This window comes from Leguminivora glycinivorella, chromosome 10, assembly GCF_023078275.1.
Source record: "Leguminivora glycinivorella isolate SPB_JAAS2020 chromosome 10, LegGlyc_1.1, whole genome shotgun sequence".
Lineage (NCBI taxonomy): Eukaryota > Metazoa > Arthropoda > Insecta > Lepidoptera > Tortricidae > Leguminivora > Leguminivora glycinivorella.
Genome location: NC_062980.1, coordinates 17330405 through 17344456, shown reverse-complemented (window position 1 = coordinate 17344456; position 14052 = coordinate 17330405). Strand labels below are relative to the sequence as shown.

Genomic DNA, 14052 nt, shown 5'->3' with positions numbered 1-14052 from the left:
TTTTGACCCAAGAGTCGCAGACCAGATTCCATATTTTTTCCACACGTCTCCCCGCTCCCTCTATACAAAGACACTTCGACCGTCGAAATCGGTTTAGCTCACAGATTTCGGGAGATAGGTCATGCCGGGCGATTTGTATAGAAAACGCCTGTCGCAAGGTCTGCGCAACCCACACAAAGCACCAGTAATTGTAAAGATAATGCACGCACACACCTAATCCACACACACTTGTAGCTGGACGCTCCTATTGCGCAATACACGAGCATCATTTCAATGGTTGTGTACATGCGAACGATAAGCGAGCGCGATCGCGCACGCACACAACGATAAATAGCGGGAACGCCTCGCCTCGCTTCCGAGAAAAATGTCTCACTGAGTGAATCGTTTTGTACACCGTTCATTGCGGCGCAAAACACTACACTGTTTACAATATGTTCCTTGTGTAGCCGCAATGTATAATTAATGTTTTAAAGCACAAGCAAACGTAAGGTTACATGGTACAACTCGGAGTATTACGTTGAATTCGTGTTTTATGTGAAATAAAAGGAAATAAATAGTATTTACTTATGAAATGTTATCCTATCGGCTTGGAAATTATTCAGGTCACTGCGATGTTTGCAAGTTATTATTGCACACTTCGGCATTTTGGATAAAACTCGTTTTTCGTCGGTGAACAGCGCGCGTGTACACTCGATGACAGCGGACTGCGAACTGGCGGCGGTGTAGGCCCAATGGGCCTACATCTGCGACCAGGCCGCGCGCGGCTTGTCCTCTCTATAGAATTTTTTCCTCTGAGGTTTAGCCGTTCTCCAGATATAGGGAGAGGTTAGAAATCAGTGGGGTTGCAGCACAGATTTCGGGAGATAGGTCATGCCGGGCGATTTGTATAGAAAACGCCTGTCGCAAGGTCTGCGCAACCCACACAAAGCACCAGTAATTGTAAAGATAATGCACGCACACACCTAATCCACACACACTTGTAGCTGGACGCTCCTATTGCGCAATACACGAGCATCATTTCAATGGTTGTGTACATGCGAACGATAAGCGAGCGCGATCGCGCACGCACACAACGATAAATAGCGGGAACGCCTCGCCTCGTTTCCGAGAAAAATGTCTCACTGAGTGAATCGTTTTGTACACCGTTCATTGCGGCGCAAAACACTACACTGTTTACAATATGTTCCTTGTGTAGCCGCAATGTATAATTAACGTTTTAAAGCACAAGCAAACAATGGCACCTAATGTTGATATTCTTGCGAGCAGATGGGCGTTTATACGTGACGAATGCATGAGGTTTTGTGTGGGATTGGATGCTAGGCCTTCATCTGTTATTTATTAGTTATGTTATGGTATGTAATGTTTTGATTTTGCTGTTTATTTAATATTTAATTTTGTGCTACTTGTTGTAATGTTTATTTAAAATTCACGGTGCTTTAGTTTTGTATACTGTCATACTGTGTAATTTTCTTTGTGTAAATAAATAAAATAAATAAATCTATTTAAATATTATTGATCCTAGCGAAAAAACGTACAAAACTTTTATTGTAGCAAATTTTATGTTTGTTATTCCCGTTGAAGATTGATTTAGCTGTGGACCACCGTTTTCGAGTTATTTGCAAAAAACGGCTCGTGTAATCTATTTAAAATACTGTCCTACTAAAATATTGATCCTAACGAAAAATCTTACCTAACATTTTTATATTAAAGGAAAAAATGGAAAAATTTACGCTTCCGGCGGGACTTGAACCCGCACCATTTTTGCAATCCGTGCAATGCTCTTACCAATTGAGCTACGGAAGCCACGCCGGACTTCGCAAATCTTTCCATGCCTTTCCTTTTTTACACGTCTTAGGGTGACGTATAAAAATGTTTAGAATCGTTAGCAGACGTTTCTGCTTAATAAAAAAAATAATCTTACTACATAACGTTTCTTGTAGCAAATATTATATAGATTATTTCTGTTTAATATTATTTCTGGTAATGGAGCACCGTTTTTGATGTTATTAACAAAAAGCGGCCCATGTAATCTATTTCAAAATACTTTCCAACTAAAATATTGATACTAGCGAAAAAACGTATAGAACCTTTCTTATAGGAAATTTTATGTAGATTTTATTCTTGTGAACATTTTAATTAGCTGTGGGCCACCGTTTACGAGGTATTTACAAAAAACGGCCCATGAAATCTATTTAAAAATATTTTCCAACTAAAATATTCATCCTATCGAAAAATCTTATAGAACCTTTCTTGTAGGAAATATTATGACGATTAATTCTGTATACCATTATTTTTTGCTGTGCGCCACCGTTTTTGAGTTATCAACAAAAAGCGGCCCATTTCAAAATACTTTCCAACTAAAATATTGATTCTAGCGAAATAACGTATAGAACCTTTCTTGTAGGAAATCTTATGTAGATTTTTTTCTCGTGAACATTTTATTTAGCTGTAGGCCATCGTTTACGAGGTATTTACAAAAAACGGCCCATGAAATCTATTTAAAAATACTTCCCAACTAAAATATTGATCCTAGCGAAAAATATTATAGAACCTTTCTTGTAGGAAATATTATGAAGATTAATTCTGTGTAACATTAGTTTTGGCTGTGATCCACCGATTTCGAGTTATTAACAAAAAACGGCCCATGAAATCTATTTAAAAATAATTTCCAACTAAAATATTGATTCTAGCGAAAAATGTTATAGAACCCTTCTTGTAGGAAATATTATGTAGATTAATTTTGTGTAACATTAGTTTTGGCTGTGAGCCACCGATTTCGAGTTATTAACAAAAAACGGCCCATGTAATCTATTCAAAAATACTTTCCAACTAAAATATTGATTGTAGCGAAAAATGTTATAGAACCTTTCTTGTAGGAAATATTATGTAGATTAATTCTGTATAACATTATTTTTGGCTGTGAGCCACCGATTTCGAGTTATTAACAAAAAACGGCCCATGAAATCTATTTAAAAATACTTTCCAACTAAAATATTGATCCTAGCGAAAAATCTTATAGAAACTTTTTTGTAGAAAATATTATGTAGATTAATTCTGTCTAACATCATTTTTGGCTGTGAGCCACCGTTTTTGAGTTATCAACAAAAAACGGCTCAAATATCTATTTAAAAATACTTTCCAACTAAAAAATTGATCCTAGCGAAAAAAGTTATATAACCTTTCTTATAGGAAATTTTATGTAGATATTTTCTGTTTAACATATTTTTTTGCTGTGGGCCACCGTTTACGAGGTATTAACGAAAAACGGAGCATGTAATCGATTAAAAAAAACTTTCTTACTAAATTATCCATTTATATATTGATCCTATCGAAAAAACGTATATAACCTTTCTTGTAGGAAATTTTATGTAGATATTTTCTGTTTAACATATTTTTTTGCTGTGGGCCACCGTTTACGAGTTATTTACGAAAAACTAAAAAATTGACTTTCAAGATCGAATGGCAGGGTACGGACCCCACCTCATGTCATGGCATTATTTTTCCATGGCTATTTAGACCCTCATCTTTCACTGGTAAAAATGACAGACTGCCTCAAGAACCTTTTTTGGAATTTTTTTTTACCACTTTGTACCGTTCTGGCACGGTGAAGGACCCGGTCAAATGATCTGGCATAAATACTATGCGACTTCTGAGGAACTCTATTTTCACTTTTTAATAATTCCAGGTTGCCTCAAACACCTTTTTTGGGCCTCAAAAAATTAAATCTTTAAAAATTCATAGCTCGATAAAGCCCCGCTCCCCAGCTGCCAGACTTGCAGACCTGATGTTGGCTATGATCAGAGAAGCATCTGAGCACCTTTCCAGGTTGCCTCAAGGACCTACTCCAAAATCCTGCCAGCTCTTGGACCATAAAAGAGCCTAGGTAATACGGGGTGAGTGGGACAGTAAATAGGGGCTAATTTAGGCTAAACATATGTAGACGCATATAAAATTGCTGAAGTCATCAGATCGCATGCTGTTTTGAAATCTTGAGGTACAATTTGTCAATTTACGATAGTACGAGGATTTGAGCAAGTATCATATGCTAGATGCACTTAAAAGTAAATTTTAACTACACTTAAGGTACATCTCATCCGGATCGCCTCGCCTCGTATCAATTTCGTTTTTATTTTCAATAATAGGACTCAGATTTAACACCATCTGTAATTGCCTATCCTTATTTACTGAGGTGCCAAGATTTTAGACCTAATTATAATACAACTTAGGGCTTACGAGTAAAAGCTTTCAAACGGCGTAGCGTCATGTTGTAGGGGTATTCAATCTTAGCGTGTTTAGATCTCAAGGTAGCCATGGTCAAATTTTTGTATTGTCCCAGATTTGTAAGAACCTCTTTTTGACACATGACAGCGTCCACAAAACGTAAACTCGCGCAACCTAATGAAATTTTAAATAAAATCCTGTAATAATATTTAAAAAAATCAAGTACTTTATTTTGTCATCATTTTCTTACAATCTGATATAACGTTTTTTCTAAACTAGTGTGCTGTGGCAGTCTATCAATTCCATTCAAATGACATTTCAGTAAGTTGATAGAAATCGTATATTTGTTTAAGCACCTCCTTGTACATAGGGCCTAATCGATGCAACCAATTCGAAATTAATCATTAGACTTGGCAAACGATATGTCTTAGCCACATCGCAACATACTTACTTCAAAACAAATGTGTCAAAAATGTGAACTTACAAATCTGGGACAATAGTGACTTCGTTTGGAAGTTGTCCAGACGAATTTGTTGCGATTATTTGGCCTCCTTCAGTGAAAGCAGTCGTCTGTGTGCCTCAGTCGCAGTCCTCACAAATGTATCAATCTATAGATAATTCATACTTTCAATCAATTTCCTTTTATCGTATATGTGTGGCGTTGATTGTTAACTTTGTTATGGAATTAAGATCGTTCAATATCGATGTTATGTTTATTTAATATTTTTACAAAAACCATTCCCGATGCATTTCGATAAGTTTTTAAGACAAGCCTTTTTTACACTGGTGGAAAACTGTAGTAAATGGGTTACTCTGATTTTTATATCGCAATTTCCTTAGTTCAGAACATCAACTACTTATGTGATCCTATAGTATAAATTACACTTTTTACGAGTCGATCAAGGTAGCCCCATCATTTTCCAAACTCGCCCCATTTCTAAATGGAAAGGCCTTTCTTCCACAACTTATCTTTTTAATACTTTCTAACTGATTGTGCTTCCTATGAGATGTTTCCTTAAAACCACTGAAATGTTAGTTGCTTATAACAAAACTGTTGAAATACATACTTGTGTTATACATATTTGTAAGTAATGTTATGTGTGTGCGAGAAATGTTAATAATATGTACACGGTCCACAAATATAAAATAATGTAACTGCCATTAATATTAGCTAGTGTTGTATAAGTTTATATTGTTTTTTGCAAATGTACATACATGTATTAAAACAATAATAGTTGTGGTCGCACGTCTAAATGAAACACTTTTCTTAAAGCTGATTTATTATAGGATCTAGTGTCATTTCAGTGCTGGATCTTGAAAAAAGTAATTTCGTAGTAGGCGTTATCAGTCTGTATTGTATAACAATTTACAAGATTATGATACAATGGTGTTTACAGCACTGATGAATGACATCTCTATCTATTGTACTCTAGTAAAGTAAATCAGTTTTAACTAAGAAATGAAACCAAGTAAAGGCATTAGTGTAAAAACTCCGATACTTTTGTGAGAACTGCAACTTATAAACAATATGATTGTAGCCTTATCCATATTAACCTAAATACTATTACAATTATTGAAATATTAATAATTATTGATATGATATTATATTTATTGCGACTTATTGTTCGTGTTTTATTATACCTACCTGTATAAACGTTGATACAAGCTGGATATCAATATTATTTGTGTTATAATAAAACTGAAAATCAAATGACTGAAACAATAAAATTGGCCATATCTAAAATAGCTTTAAATTGCATAGGTAACTAATCAAAGAAACGCATGATGAATAAATCCAGGAAAAAAAATGTTTTTACATTTATTTTGATACTGTAAAAAAGCTTAGGGACAAATCAACTTAATAACGCATTAAATAGTTCACTATCACACTTAAAATTAAACAAATTACCCAACAACCAAAGCACAGACTTCACAACCTCATCACTCATTAACGCTTTCTTCAAAACTTCAATGTTCATAGAAAAATGTCTCGCAATAACATTATAAACATGATCATTCAGGTCTATGTTAGCTAACGTCCGAATAGCGTAAACAAATGAGTTATCTATAGTTTCCATAGAAGTGGCGTGTTCTAGAACGTTCTGTAGTAGTTCTTCGGTGATAAGTTCGTTGAAATCTTCGCGGCATGATAATATGAAGAGCAGTTGTAGCGATGGTTGTATGAGGCGAGTACGAGAGAGAGCCTGGATGATGGGTAGCGCATGCTCTTTGCTGTAATAATATAATTTTGTTTTAGAACTTTAAAATGAAATGAAATAAATGTTTATTCAAAACTAAAACTTAAAACTAAACTTTAACTTCTGCCAAACCAGAGTATGGTTTTTGGCAGACGAGGCTCCTAATACATTATTTTCTATAGATATCTACTTATATTATTTACTAGCAATGGCAAACAAGACAATACAGCACTGTAATATCTTGTTTGCCACTGGGTAGGTGCATACGTAAGATTCACTACTATTAAAGCATAGTTAATTTAGAATTGGTACGCGATGGGAGGAATTTAATTTTTAAATGAAAAGAAAAAAGTAAACAATATTTTTTATTGCAGAATATAAAAGATCGTTTATTAATTTATAGCGTGTCACATATATTTCAATCATTCAGTATGTTTATGCACAAAATTACGGACTTTTCTGAAAATAGTATTCATCATCCTCTGAACAAGATTTTCATCCATCTTTTTTGTCTGTTGATTCCGTGTAGACCGCAAGGAGTGGATATTTTGAATTATTTTGCCACTATTATTTAATTGTCCTTTAATGAAATAATGATTTGGGCAATAATTATTGCCTAGTAGTTTTCTGGAAATTCAACAATTTAGCAATCATTGACCCAGACCAAGGGGATTTTTCACGTATTTGTTCACAGTGCATTTTCGCCGGTCAACGTCCATCATCAATAACTTACAAACGCAAAAAGTTAGATCAACCAAATTTCTAATATAGAGTTATCAACGTATTAAAATTAAGGTGTGATTATCAGTTTTTTTTAATTTTTAAATATATTTTTTTTATTCTTCGCTAAACGCGTGCCAATACTATGTTAACTATGCTTTATTACTTTGAATGCTACGTCGCATAACATACAGCCTACAAATGTGTCATACTCGTATTGTAGCTAAGTTAAGGCGACAAAATAGTTCGTCACACATTATACTAAATAGCTGTGATGAACCATTTAGCCTCCTTGGCTGCCACAATATTTAGTTCTGACTGTACGCGGCGCGTCATTTGAAATTCGTGAACCCTGTAGGAATGCATGAAGATTATTGATATTAGGATGTAGCCGCGTAATAAACACATACACCAACTCACGCCTGTATTCCCAAAAGGGGTAGGCAGAACACGTGAAACTGCTTAAAATTATTCGTCTGTATAACATTGCTTCTTCAACAAAACACTGAGCACTAAATGGGGGTGAAAAAATAATTTACCTAAAACTATCATCTGTAGCGAGATGAGCGAGCGCCGTGGCCGCAGCGTCGCTAGCGTGTCTGTCGTGTGACGTCACCAGTGGCGGCAGCGCGGCTGCCGCCCCTTGAGACATGAGGACAGCCGCGGCCCCCGCGCCCCCGCCGGCGCAGTTAGCTAGTGCTCGTGCACAGGTTGCCTGTTGAACAAATAACGCAACTGTCAACCGGGGTGAATGGAGACGAAATTAAAAATGCGATTAACATGTAATTAAAAAAAATACCTGCAGATATTATATTATTTTATTGAAAAGTAACAATAACATAATTGTTATAAAATTTCAAAGCAGTTAAGAATCTGTGCCTATTCACCCTAGCCATCCCTATTAAACCCGTTAACCCCTCGTATGCGGTCTGTCAATTTTGGTCATTGAAATAGTGACCCTGACATTTAAAGCAATAGATTAAAATTCCCACGCACGGATCCGTGTCTAAGCATACGAGGGGTTAAGCTTTTTTAAATAATTTTATTTTCAATAAAATGTTACACTCAATTAAGAAGAAAAATCGTCTGCTCCTGGCGAGACTCAAACTTGCGACCTTTCTGAACACTGGTTCAATATTTTTTGACCAACTGAGCTACCAAATCTGGCTATTTCTTCTACCTCTAGAAAGCGTTGAAAGAACTATTGGTGAAGAATATAGAAACAATACACACTAAGCTAGCTTCAATGATTAAATTACCGCCATTTCAGTATGCAAGCTGGGTAGTGCGGCGATGAGGTAAGTCCCAGCTGCTTTTGCTACTGCGGTGCACGCGCGGGCATCGCCTAGTGACACGTTGCATATGCAGCCGGCAGCATGCAGTGCGCGTTGGGCATCATGACCTGGTAACAAAAGTGGTATTATTTGTTACCCTGTTGTGTCCCACTGCTGGGCAAAGGACTCCAAGACTATTTTGATGTTTTTTGAAAAAGTTTGGCCAATCTTTTCAAAAAACATCATGCCGCCATACTTCACGGTCTGCCGGCAACAAAACTGGTAGCTTAGTAAAATGCCTTTATTTAATAAACACATTGTTGAAGGTTTCTATAGCAAATTTTTTTCCAGGGCTAGTAAAAAAAATTCTTAACCCATTGAATGCCACACAGACGCCTTTGGTTAAACAGATTCAGTAAAAACTTATTTCTGTACACAATATTATAAAAGTTATCTACTCTGGTATCCCATCTGGTATGTAACCATTTTACTTATTTGAGTCTCAGGTAATTACTGAAATAATGTCTCTATAAAATTGTGTAAGAAATAGTAAGAATATTTAAAATGTAGCCTGACAATTTGCTTTAGATTTCCTTAACTTTTGTCATGTCCACAATTAACCATAATTATTTCAAAACCTGTATGATGCAGAAGAAACCTCAAACAAAATGGGAGGATGAACTTAATCTCACAGTGGGCCCGAAGTGGAGAAGAGTGGCCCAAGATCAACCCCAATGGAAAGAGCTAGAGGAGGCCTTTGCCAAGCAGCACACTGAATTAAGAGATATACTCTAATTCAGAAAAAATGGGCTAGATAGATAGATGGATGCATGATCATAGTTGAATTTTTTTTTTCTCAGGAATTACATTTTACAGGAATTTATTCAATAACAATATTACAAAGTGTTATCTTAAAATAAAACTAAACTAAAAAATCTAAAATTAAATGATAGTTAAGGATGCTTTCAAAAAAAAAACGTCAAAAGAATGTAAAATTGGTAGTTTTAGTCGGTGAAATACTACACCTTCCGTTATCCAATAGATTTATTTAATTCAAGTTTCAGTTAGAGCATCTTATTATCTTGATTTTTATAAGACTGGATTTTTGAAAACTACCTCACTAAATTAATTATGAATTTTTCTCTAATGCACGTTTAGAAAAACTCACGTATAGAGCTGAATTAGTCGATCTTGTTTGTAAAATTTGGACAATTTTGAATACTAAAACCGGTAAATTTATAATTCGTATATCCTGTACTACAATCTTCTCAGACTACATTTTTATTAAAAGGTTTTGAAAAAGAGTAAACGAGGCTAAGACAAATTAAATTTTCATTAGACTTATATTGACCGGGATATAGACCGTGATTACCTTTTTAGGATTCCGTAGTCAACTAGGAACCCTTATAGTTTCGCCATGTCTGTCTGTCCGTCCGTCCGCGGATAATCTCAGTAACCGTTAGCACTAGAAAGCTGAAATTTGGTACCAATATGTATATCAATCACGCCAACAAAGTGCAAAAATAAAAAATGGAAAAAAATGTTTTATTAGGGTACCCCCCCTACATGTAAAGTGGGGGCTGATATTTTTTTTCATTCCAACCCCAGCATGTGATATATTGTTGGATAGGTATTTAAAAATGAATAAGGGTTTACAAAGATCGTTTTTTGATAATATTGATATTTTCGGAAATAATCACTCCGAAAGGAAAAAAAAGTGCGTCCCCCCCCCTCTAACTTTTGAACCATATGTTTAAAAAATATGAAAAAAATCACAAAAGTAGAACTTTATAAGGACTTTCTAGGAAAATTGTTTTGAACTTGATAGGTTCAGTAGTTTTTAAGAAAAATACGGAAAACTACGGAACCCTACACTGAGCGTGGCCCGACACGCTTTGGCCGGTTTTGATTTTTGTCGAGCTCCCGATATTTCGACGCAGTTGCATGCATCATGATCACGGAAAACTCTTTTCCGTGATCATGACGCATGCAAGTCTAATGAAAATAACCGTGAATCATTCAAAACTCTTAAATTCAATTTTTTTCAGAAATTACCTAAAATTAAGTGACAATTTCTTTGAAAATATACATCACATCGAAGTAATTTTTGTACTTAATTAATCTGCAACATTTACTTAAATTTCTGTTATGCCTTAGTGATTATAAATTGCTACTATTTATTTTTGTCAATTTTTTGAAAATGAGCCTTCGGTACAATTATTACCACTTTTGGACATTTTCTCATATTTTGTTAGACCAAGTAGAAAAAGTCCTATAATGTGATGTATATTTGTAAACTACTCGCAAAGCCCTTTAATTTGATACCACACACGGTATGATCAAGCGCTCGGTTGCGATTTCACTGTTTTTCACATGAAAGCCCTCTTAAATCAAAATAAAAAATTTCAATAGTTACCAGTCAGTTCTCTCACCAGCCCTCGCAGAGCCCCATTTGTATTCAAGACCACCTCAATATGCTTTGTGTCATCCAGAAGACTGTTCTTCAATATTCTGAGGTCTGCTGCACTCACTGATGTTTTGCTCTTCAGCTTTATTGCTATGTCAGCGACAACTGTTGGTGTTACACTGTAAAATGTTGTTATGTAAGGGTAATTTTTTCTACAATATTAGGTGGCAACTAATCATTGTTTTTTTGCATTAAACAACTGTATGCCTATGTACTTATACTGGTATTCATGGGTGTGCAATTAATCAAATTAATAGAATTTTTAAACTTCAAACTCGGGTAAATCCTTTCTGCTATAAGGTTGATTCTTTTTCAGATTATATTTACTTTTTTAACATAATCAACCTTACAGCAGAATGGTTTTATGGAGTAACAAGAATGTAATGTGTGGATAGGCATTTAAACATAAACCTAAACACATTAACATTAACTAATAATTATAGATGCGATTATGTAAAATACTAAATTTCTATTTAATTTTAGATAAAATTCATGAATTACTTACCCATGGAATAATAATTTCTTTAATAAAATTTTAATGAATTGCTGAAATAATCTTTTTTCTATTATTTTAGTGATACCAGTACCAGGGGGCCGATTTTTGAGTCTCACTGTCACTAAAATACGGGTTGAAATGAATTGCCTATTATTTTCAGTGACAATTTTCTAATTCGAACGCCTAAGATGAGGTATAAAAAGTATAAATTTTCTCTAAGTAGATGATTTTCTAAATGTTAAAATTTAAAAATTGTTTTAATCTGGAGATAGTCTCCAAATATGAGGAAAGCCAATTTGGTAGTAATGTGTATAATGATAGAGCTAAAACTATATGAATACTTGATTTAACCCTTACTTTTCAGCTAAAAAACTATATGAATACTTGATTTAACCCTTACTTTTCACTGACGATAGAGCTAAAACTATATGAATACTTGATTTTTAACCCTTACTTTTCACTGACGATGTGACGATGGCTATCGGTTTCATCATCTCTTTGGGTTCTTCTGCTAACTGTTAGCGCAGCTCGTGAGCATTCTCGGATCACATCTACCGGCTCCTCCATAATAAAGATAACACAAGTACTTTCTCAATCTCGAAAATTCATTCAACAAGTTTCTATTATTTATGTTTATTCTCCCTGATTGTACTGTCGTATTAAACTATGAAATGACAGTTAGATTTTGACAGTTAATGGCAACCGTTCCGTTACTGTAACAAATTCGGTAACTAATTCGTTTTATGTCATATCATACGATTTATTTATACATGATCGCTTGAAGTTTAATAAATTAATGCAAATATTACTATTCTTATGATAAAATTTTATGAATGCACTTAAAAATACATAAAAGTTGTTCGATTTCTACTCTGCGATATGAGTAAATTTGATAGCTTCTTAGCGCACCTGTCGTAACCTCACATGTCATGTCATTCTGATTGTGACAGACGTGGGTGTCATCACATGTGAAGTTTATTACGTCTTACGATTTCGGCATTTTCGGATTAAAATTAGATCTCAACGTGACAAAAGTCTCATCAGTTCGTGCATCCTGAACTTTACCTAAAACGGGTAAACATGTCTGACTGGGATACGGTTACTATTCTTCGCAAGAAGCCTTTGAAAGCGTCCGCATTAAAAACCGAGCAGGCTGTGAATGCGGCACGCCGTCAAGGTCTACCCGTCGATACCCAACAAAAATACGGAGCAGGGACTAATAAGCAGCATGGCACCACAAAAAATACGGCGAAACTCGATAGAGAAACTGAAGAGTTAAAACACGAAAAGATTCCATTGGACCTCGGCAAGCTTATTATGCAAGGCAGACAGGCAAAGGGTATGAGTCAGAAAGATTTAGCGACAAAGATCTGCGAGAAACCACAGATTGTAAATGACTACGAAGCCGGTCGAGGGATTCCGAACAACCTGGTTCTTGGGAAGATTGAAAGGGCGATTGGGATAAAACTTCGTGGAAAGGAACGCGGCCAACCGCTGCAGCCTCCTGGAAAGCAATAAGGATTCCCTAGGAGGCGAAGACTGTACTCCGATTGTTGATTGCATAAATTATATTTCTAACTCATATTGCTGTTAGATGTGTTTCTATTTCTATCTTATAAAACTTGTATGGTGTAAGTAAGTATTTATATTTCTTACTTAATAAAGATTATTCTGTGATGTGTTGTCATCAGGAAAATCTCTTCATCACCTTTTGTGAAACCAGTTGCATAAGGAAGGTGTAATCACTTGAACAAGAGACAGCTTTCTCTATCTAAAAGCCAACTTAAGTATAGAACAAGGTTATTTAATGCACAAGTGGCTGGGGCCTTGTTGGAAAGACAAGCTCTGGTCAGATGTGAGGAGGAATATGGGAGAGGTCTCTGCCAAACATACATGCCAAACATTTTGTGGAAAAAGACTAGCTGTAAGCAGTAAGTCAGAATGATCTGCTGGGTATCTACTGTGATGCTGCTTAAAATTTGATTTTTGGATATTGGTTAGTTGACAATAATTTCAATTGCTTTCGTAATGAAATAAATTAATGCAAATTAAATTCTATTCTAGGACTTTTCTTTCTGCACAGAGTCTAGTAAACTAGATACAAAAATCAAATGAAATATGTCCAAGTTCTTATTCTCTCCATAACTACTAGATTACTTCAAGGCTAAAAGCCCAGTTTTATGTATAATTTAATAAAATAAGTTTTGCCAGTAGAATCTGACCCGACATCACTTTGCTCAAAGATGATGATCAAATGGCAATTTTATGTATTTTTAGTTGTAGAAAATTGATAAACAATGTCAGTGAGATTTGGCTGTTGACTGGATCGAAACCGATTTGGAGAAGTATGGCCGTCTTTGGTGTTGGCGTCCAAGATCGACTTCAGATCATCACATCTAACAGGATTTAGTAAGTAGAAGCTTTAAACGGTCCAACAGTTCTGAGAAAATGGATGGTTAGTATACTTAGTATATCCTAATAATGATTTCTGAGTGAATATGTTATTTTAATTAGGTATACAATACAGTAGGTATTATACTCTCATTTGCATTAATTAAAATTCAATACACACTGCACGAAATGAAACATTCCTTCATATGTAAGGTTAAATTGTATGTGTTGTTGTTTAATACATTCAGTGTCTTGCTCTAAATTTTAAAACCTACGGCTTTGTAA

At 35.1% G+C, this 14052-nt stretch overlaps 2 protein-coding genes and 1 non-coding gene across 3 annotated transcripts; 1 reads left to right on the top strand and 2 right to left on the bottom strand.

Annotated features, from left to right (window-relative positions):
• Positions 1-1729: 1729 nt before the first annotated feature.
• Trnas-gga lies at positions 1730-1803 on the bottom strand. The gene has a single exon. It is a non-coding gene; the product is annotated as a tRNA-Ser (tRNA).
• Positions 1804-4492: 2689 nt separating this feature from the next.
• On the bottom strand, positions 4493-12212 carry LOC125230387. Its single transcript, XM_048135526.1, has 5 exons — positions 11831-12212; positions 10830-10999; positions 8399-8541; positions 7679-7854; positions 4493-6453 (listed from the first exon to the last, which is right to left on the bottom strand). The coding sequence occupies exons 1-5, from the start codon at positions 11941-11943 to the stop codon at positions 6075-6077; spliced, it is 981 nt and encodes a 326-aa protein (XP_047991483.1). The 5' UTR covers positions 11944-12212; the 3' UTR covers positions 4493-6074.
• Positions 12213-12319: 107 nt separating this feature from the next.
• On the top strand, positions 12320-12960 carry LOC125230388 (endothelial differentiation-related factor 1 homolog). The gene has a single exon (XM_048135527.1). The coding sequence runs from the start codon at positions 12457-12459 to the stop codon at positions 12892-12894; it is 438 nt and encodes a 145-aa protein (XP_047991484.1). The 5' UTR covers positions 12320-12456; the 3' UTR covers positions 12895-12960.
• Positions 12961-14052: the final 1092 nt, after the last annotated feature.

Bases quoted from the DNA above. Each gene is read 5' to 3' on its own strand.
- LOC125230388 (XM_048135527.1), top strand. From the start codon at position 12,457: ATGTCTGACTGGGATACGGTTACTATTCTTCGCAAGAAGCCTTTGAAA.
- LOC125230387 (XM_048135526.1), bottom strand. From the start codon at position 11,943: ATGGAGGAGCCGGTAGATGTGATCCGAGAATGCTCACGAGCTGCGCTA. The intron at 7,855-8,398 runs GTAATTTAATCA...TTTGTTCAACAG, and splicing joins GCTTGCATACTGAAATGGCG to GCAACCTGTGCACGAGCACT. The intron at 6,454-7,678 runs GTAAATTATTTT...ATATTATTACAG, and splicing joins GCTACAGATGATAGTTTTAG to CAAAGAGCATGCGCTACCCA.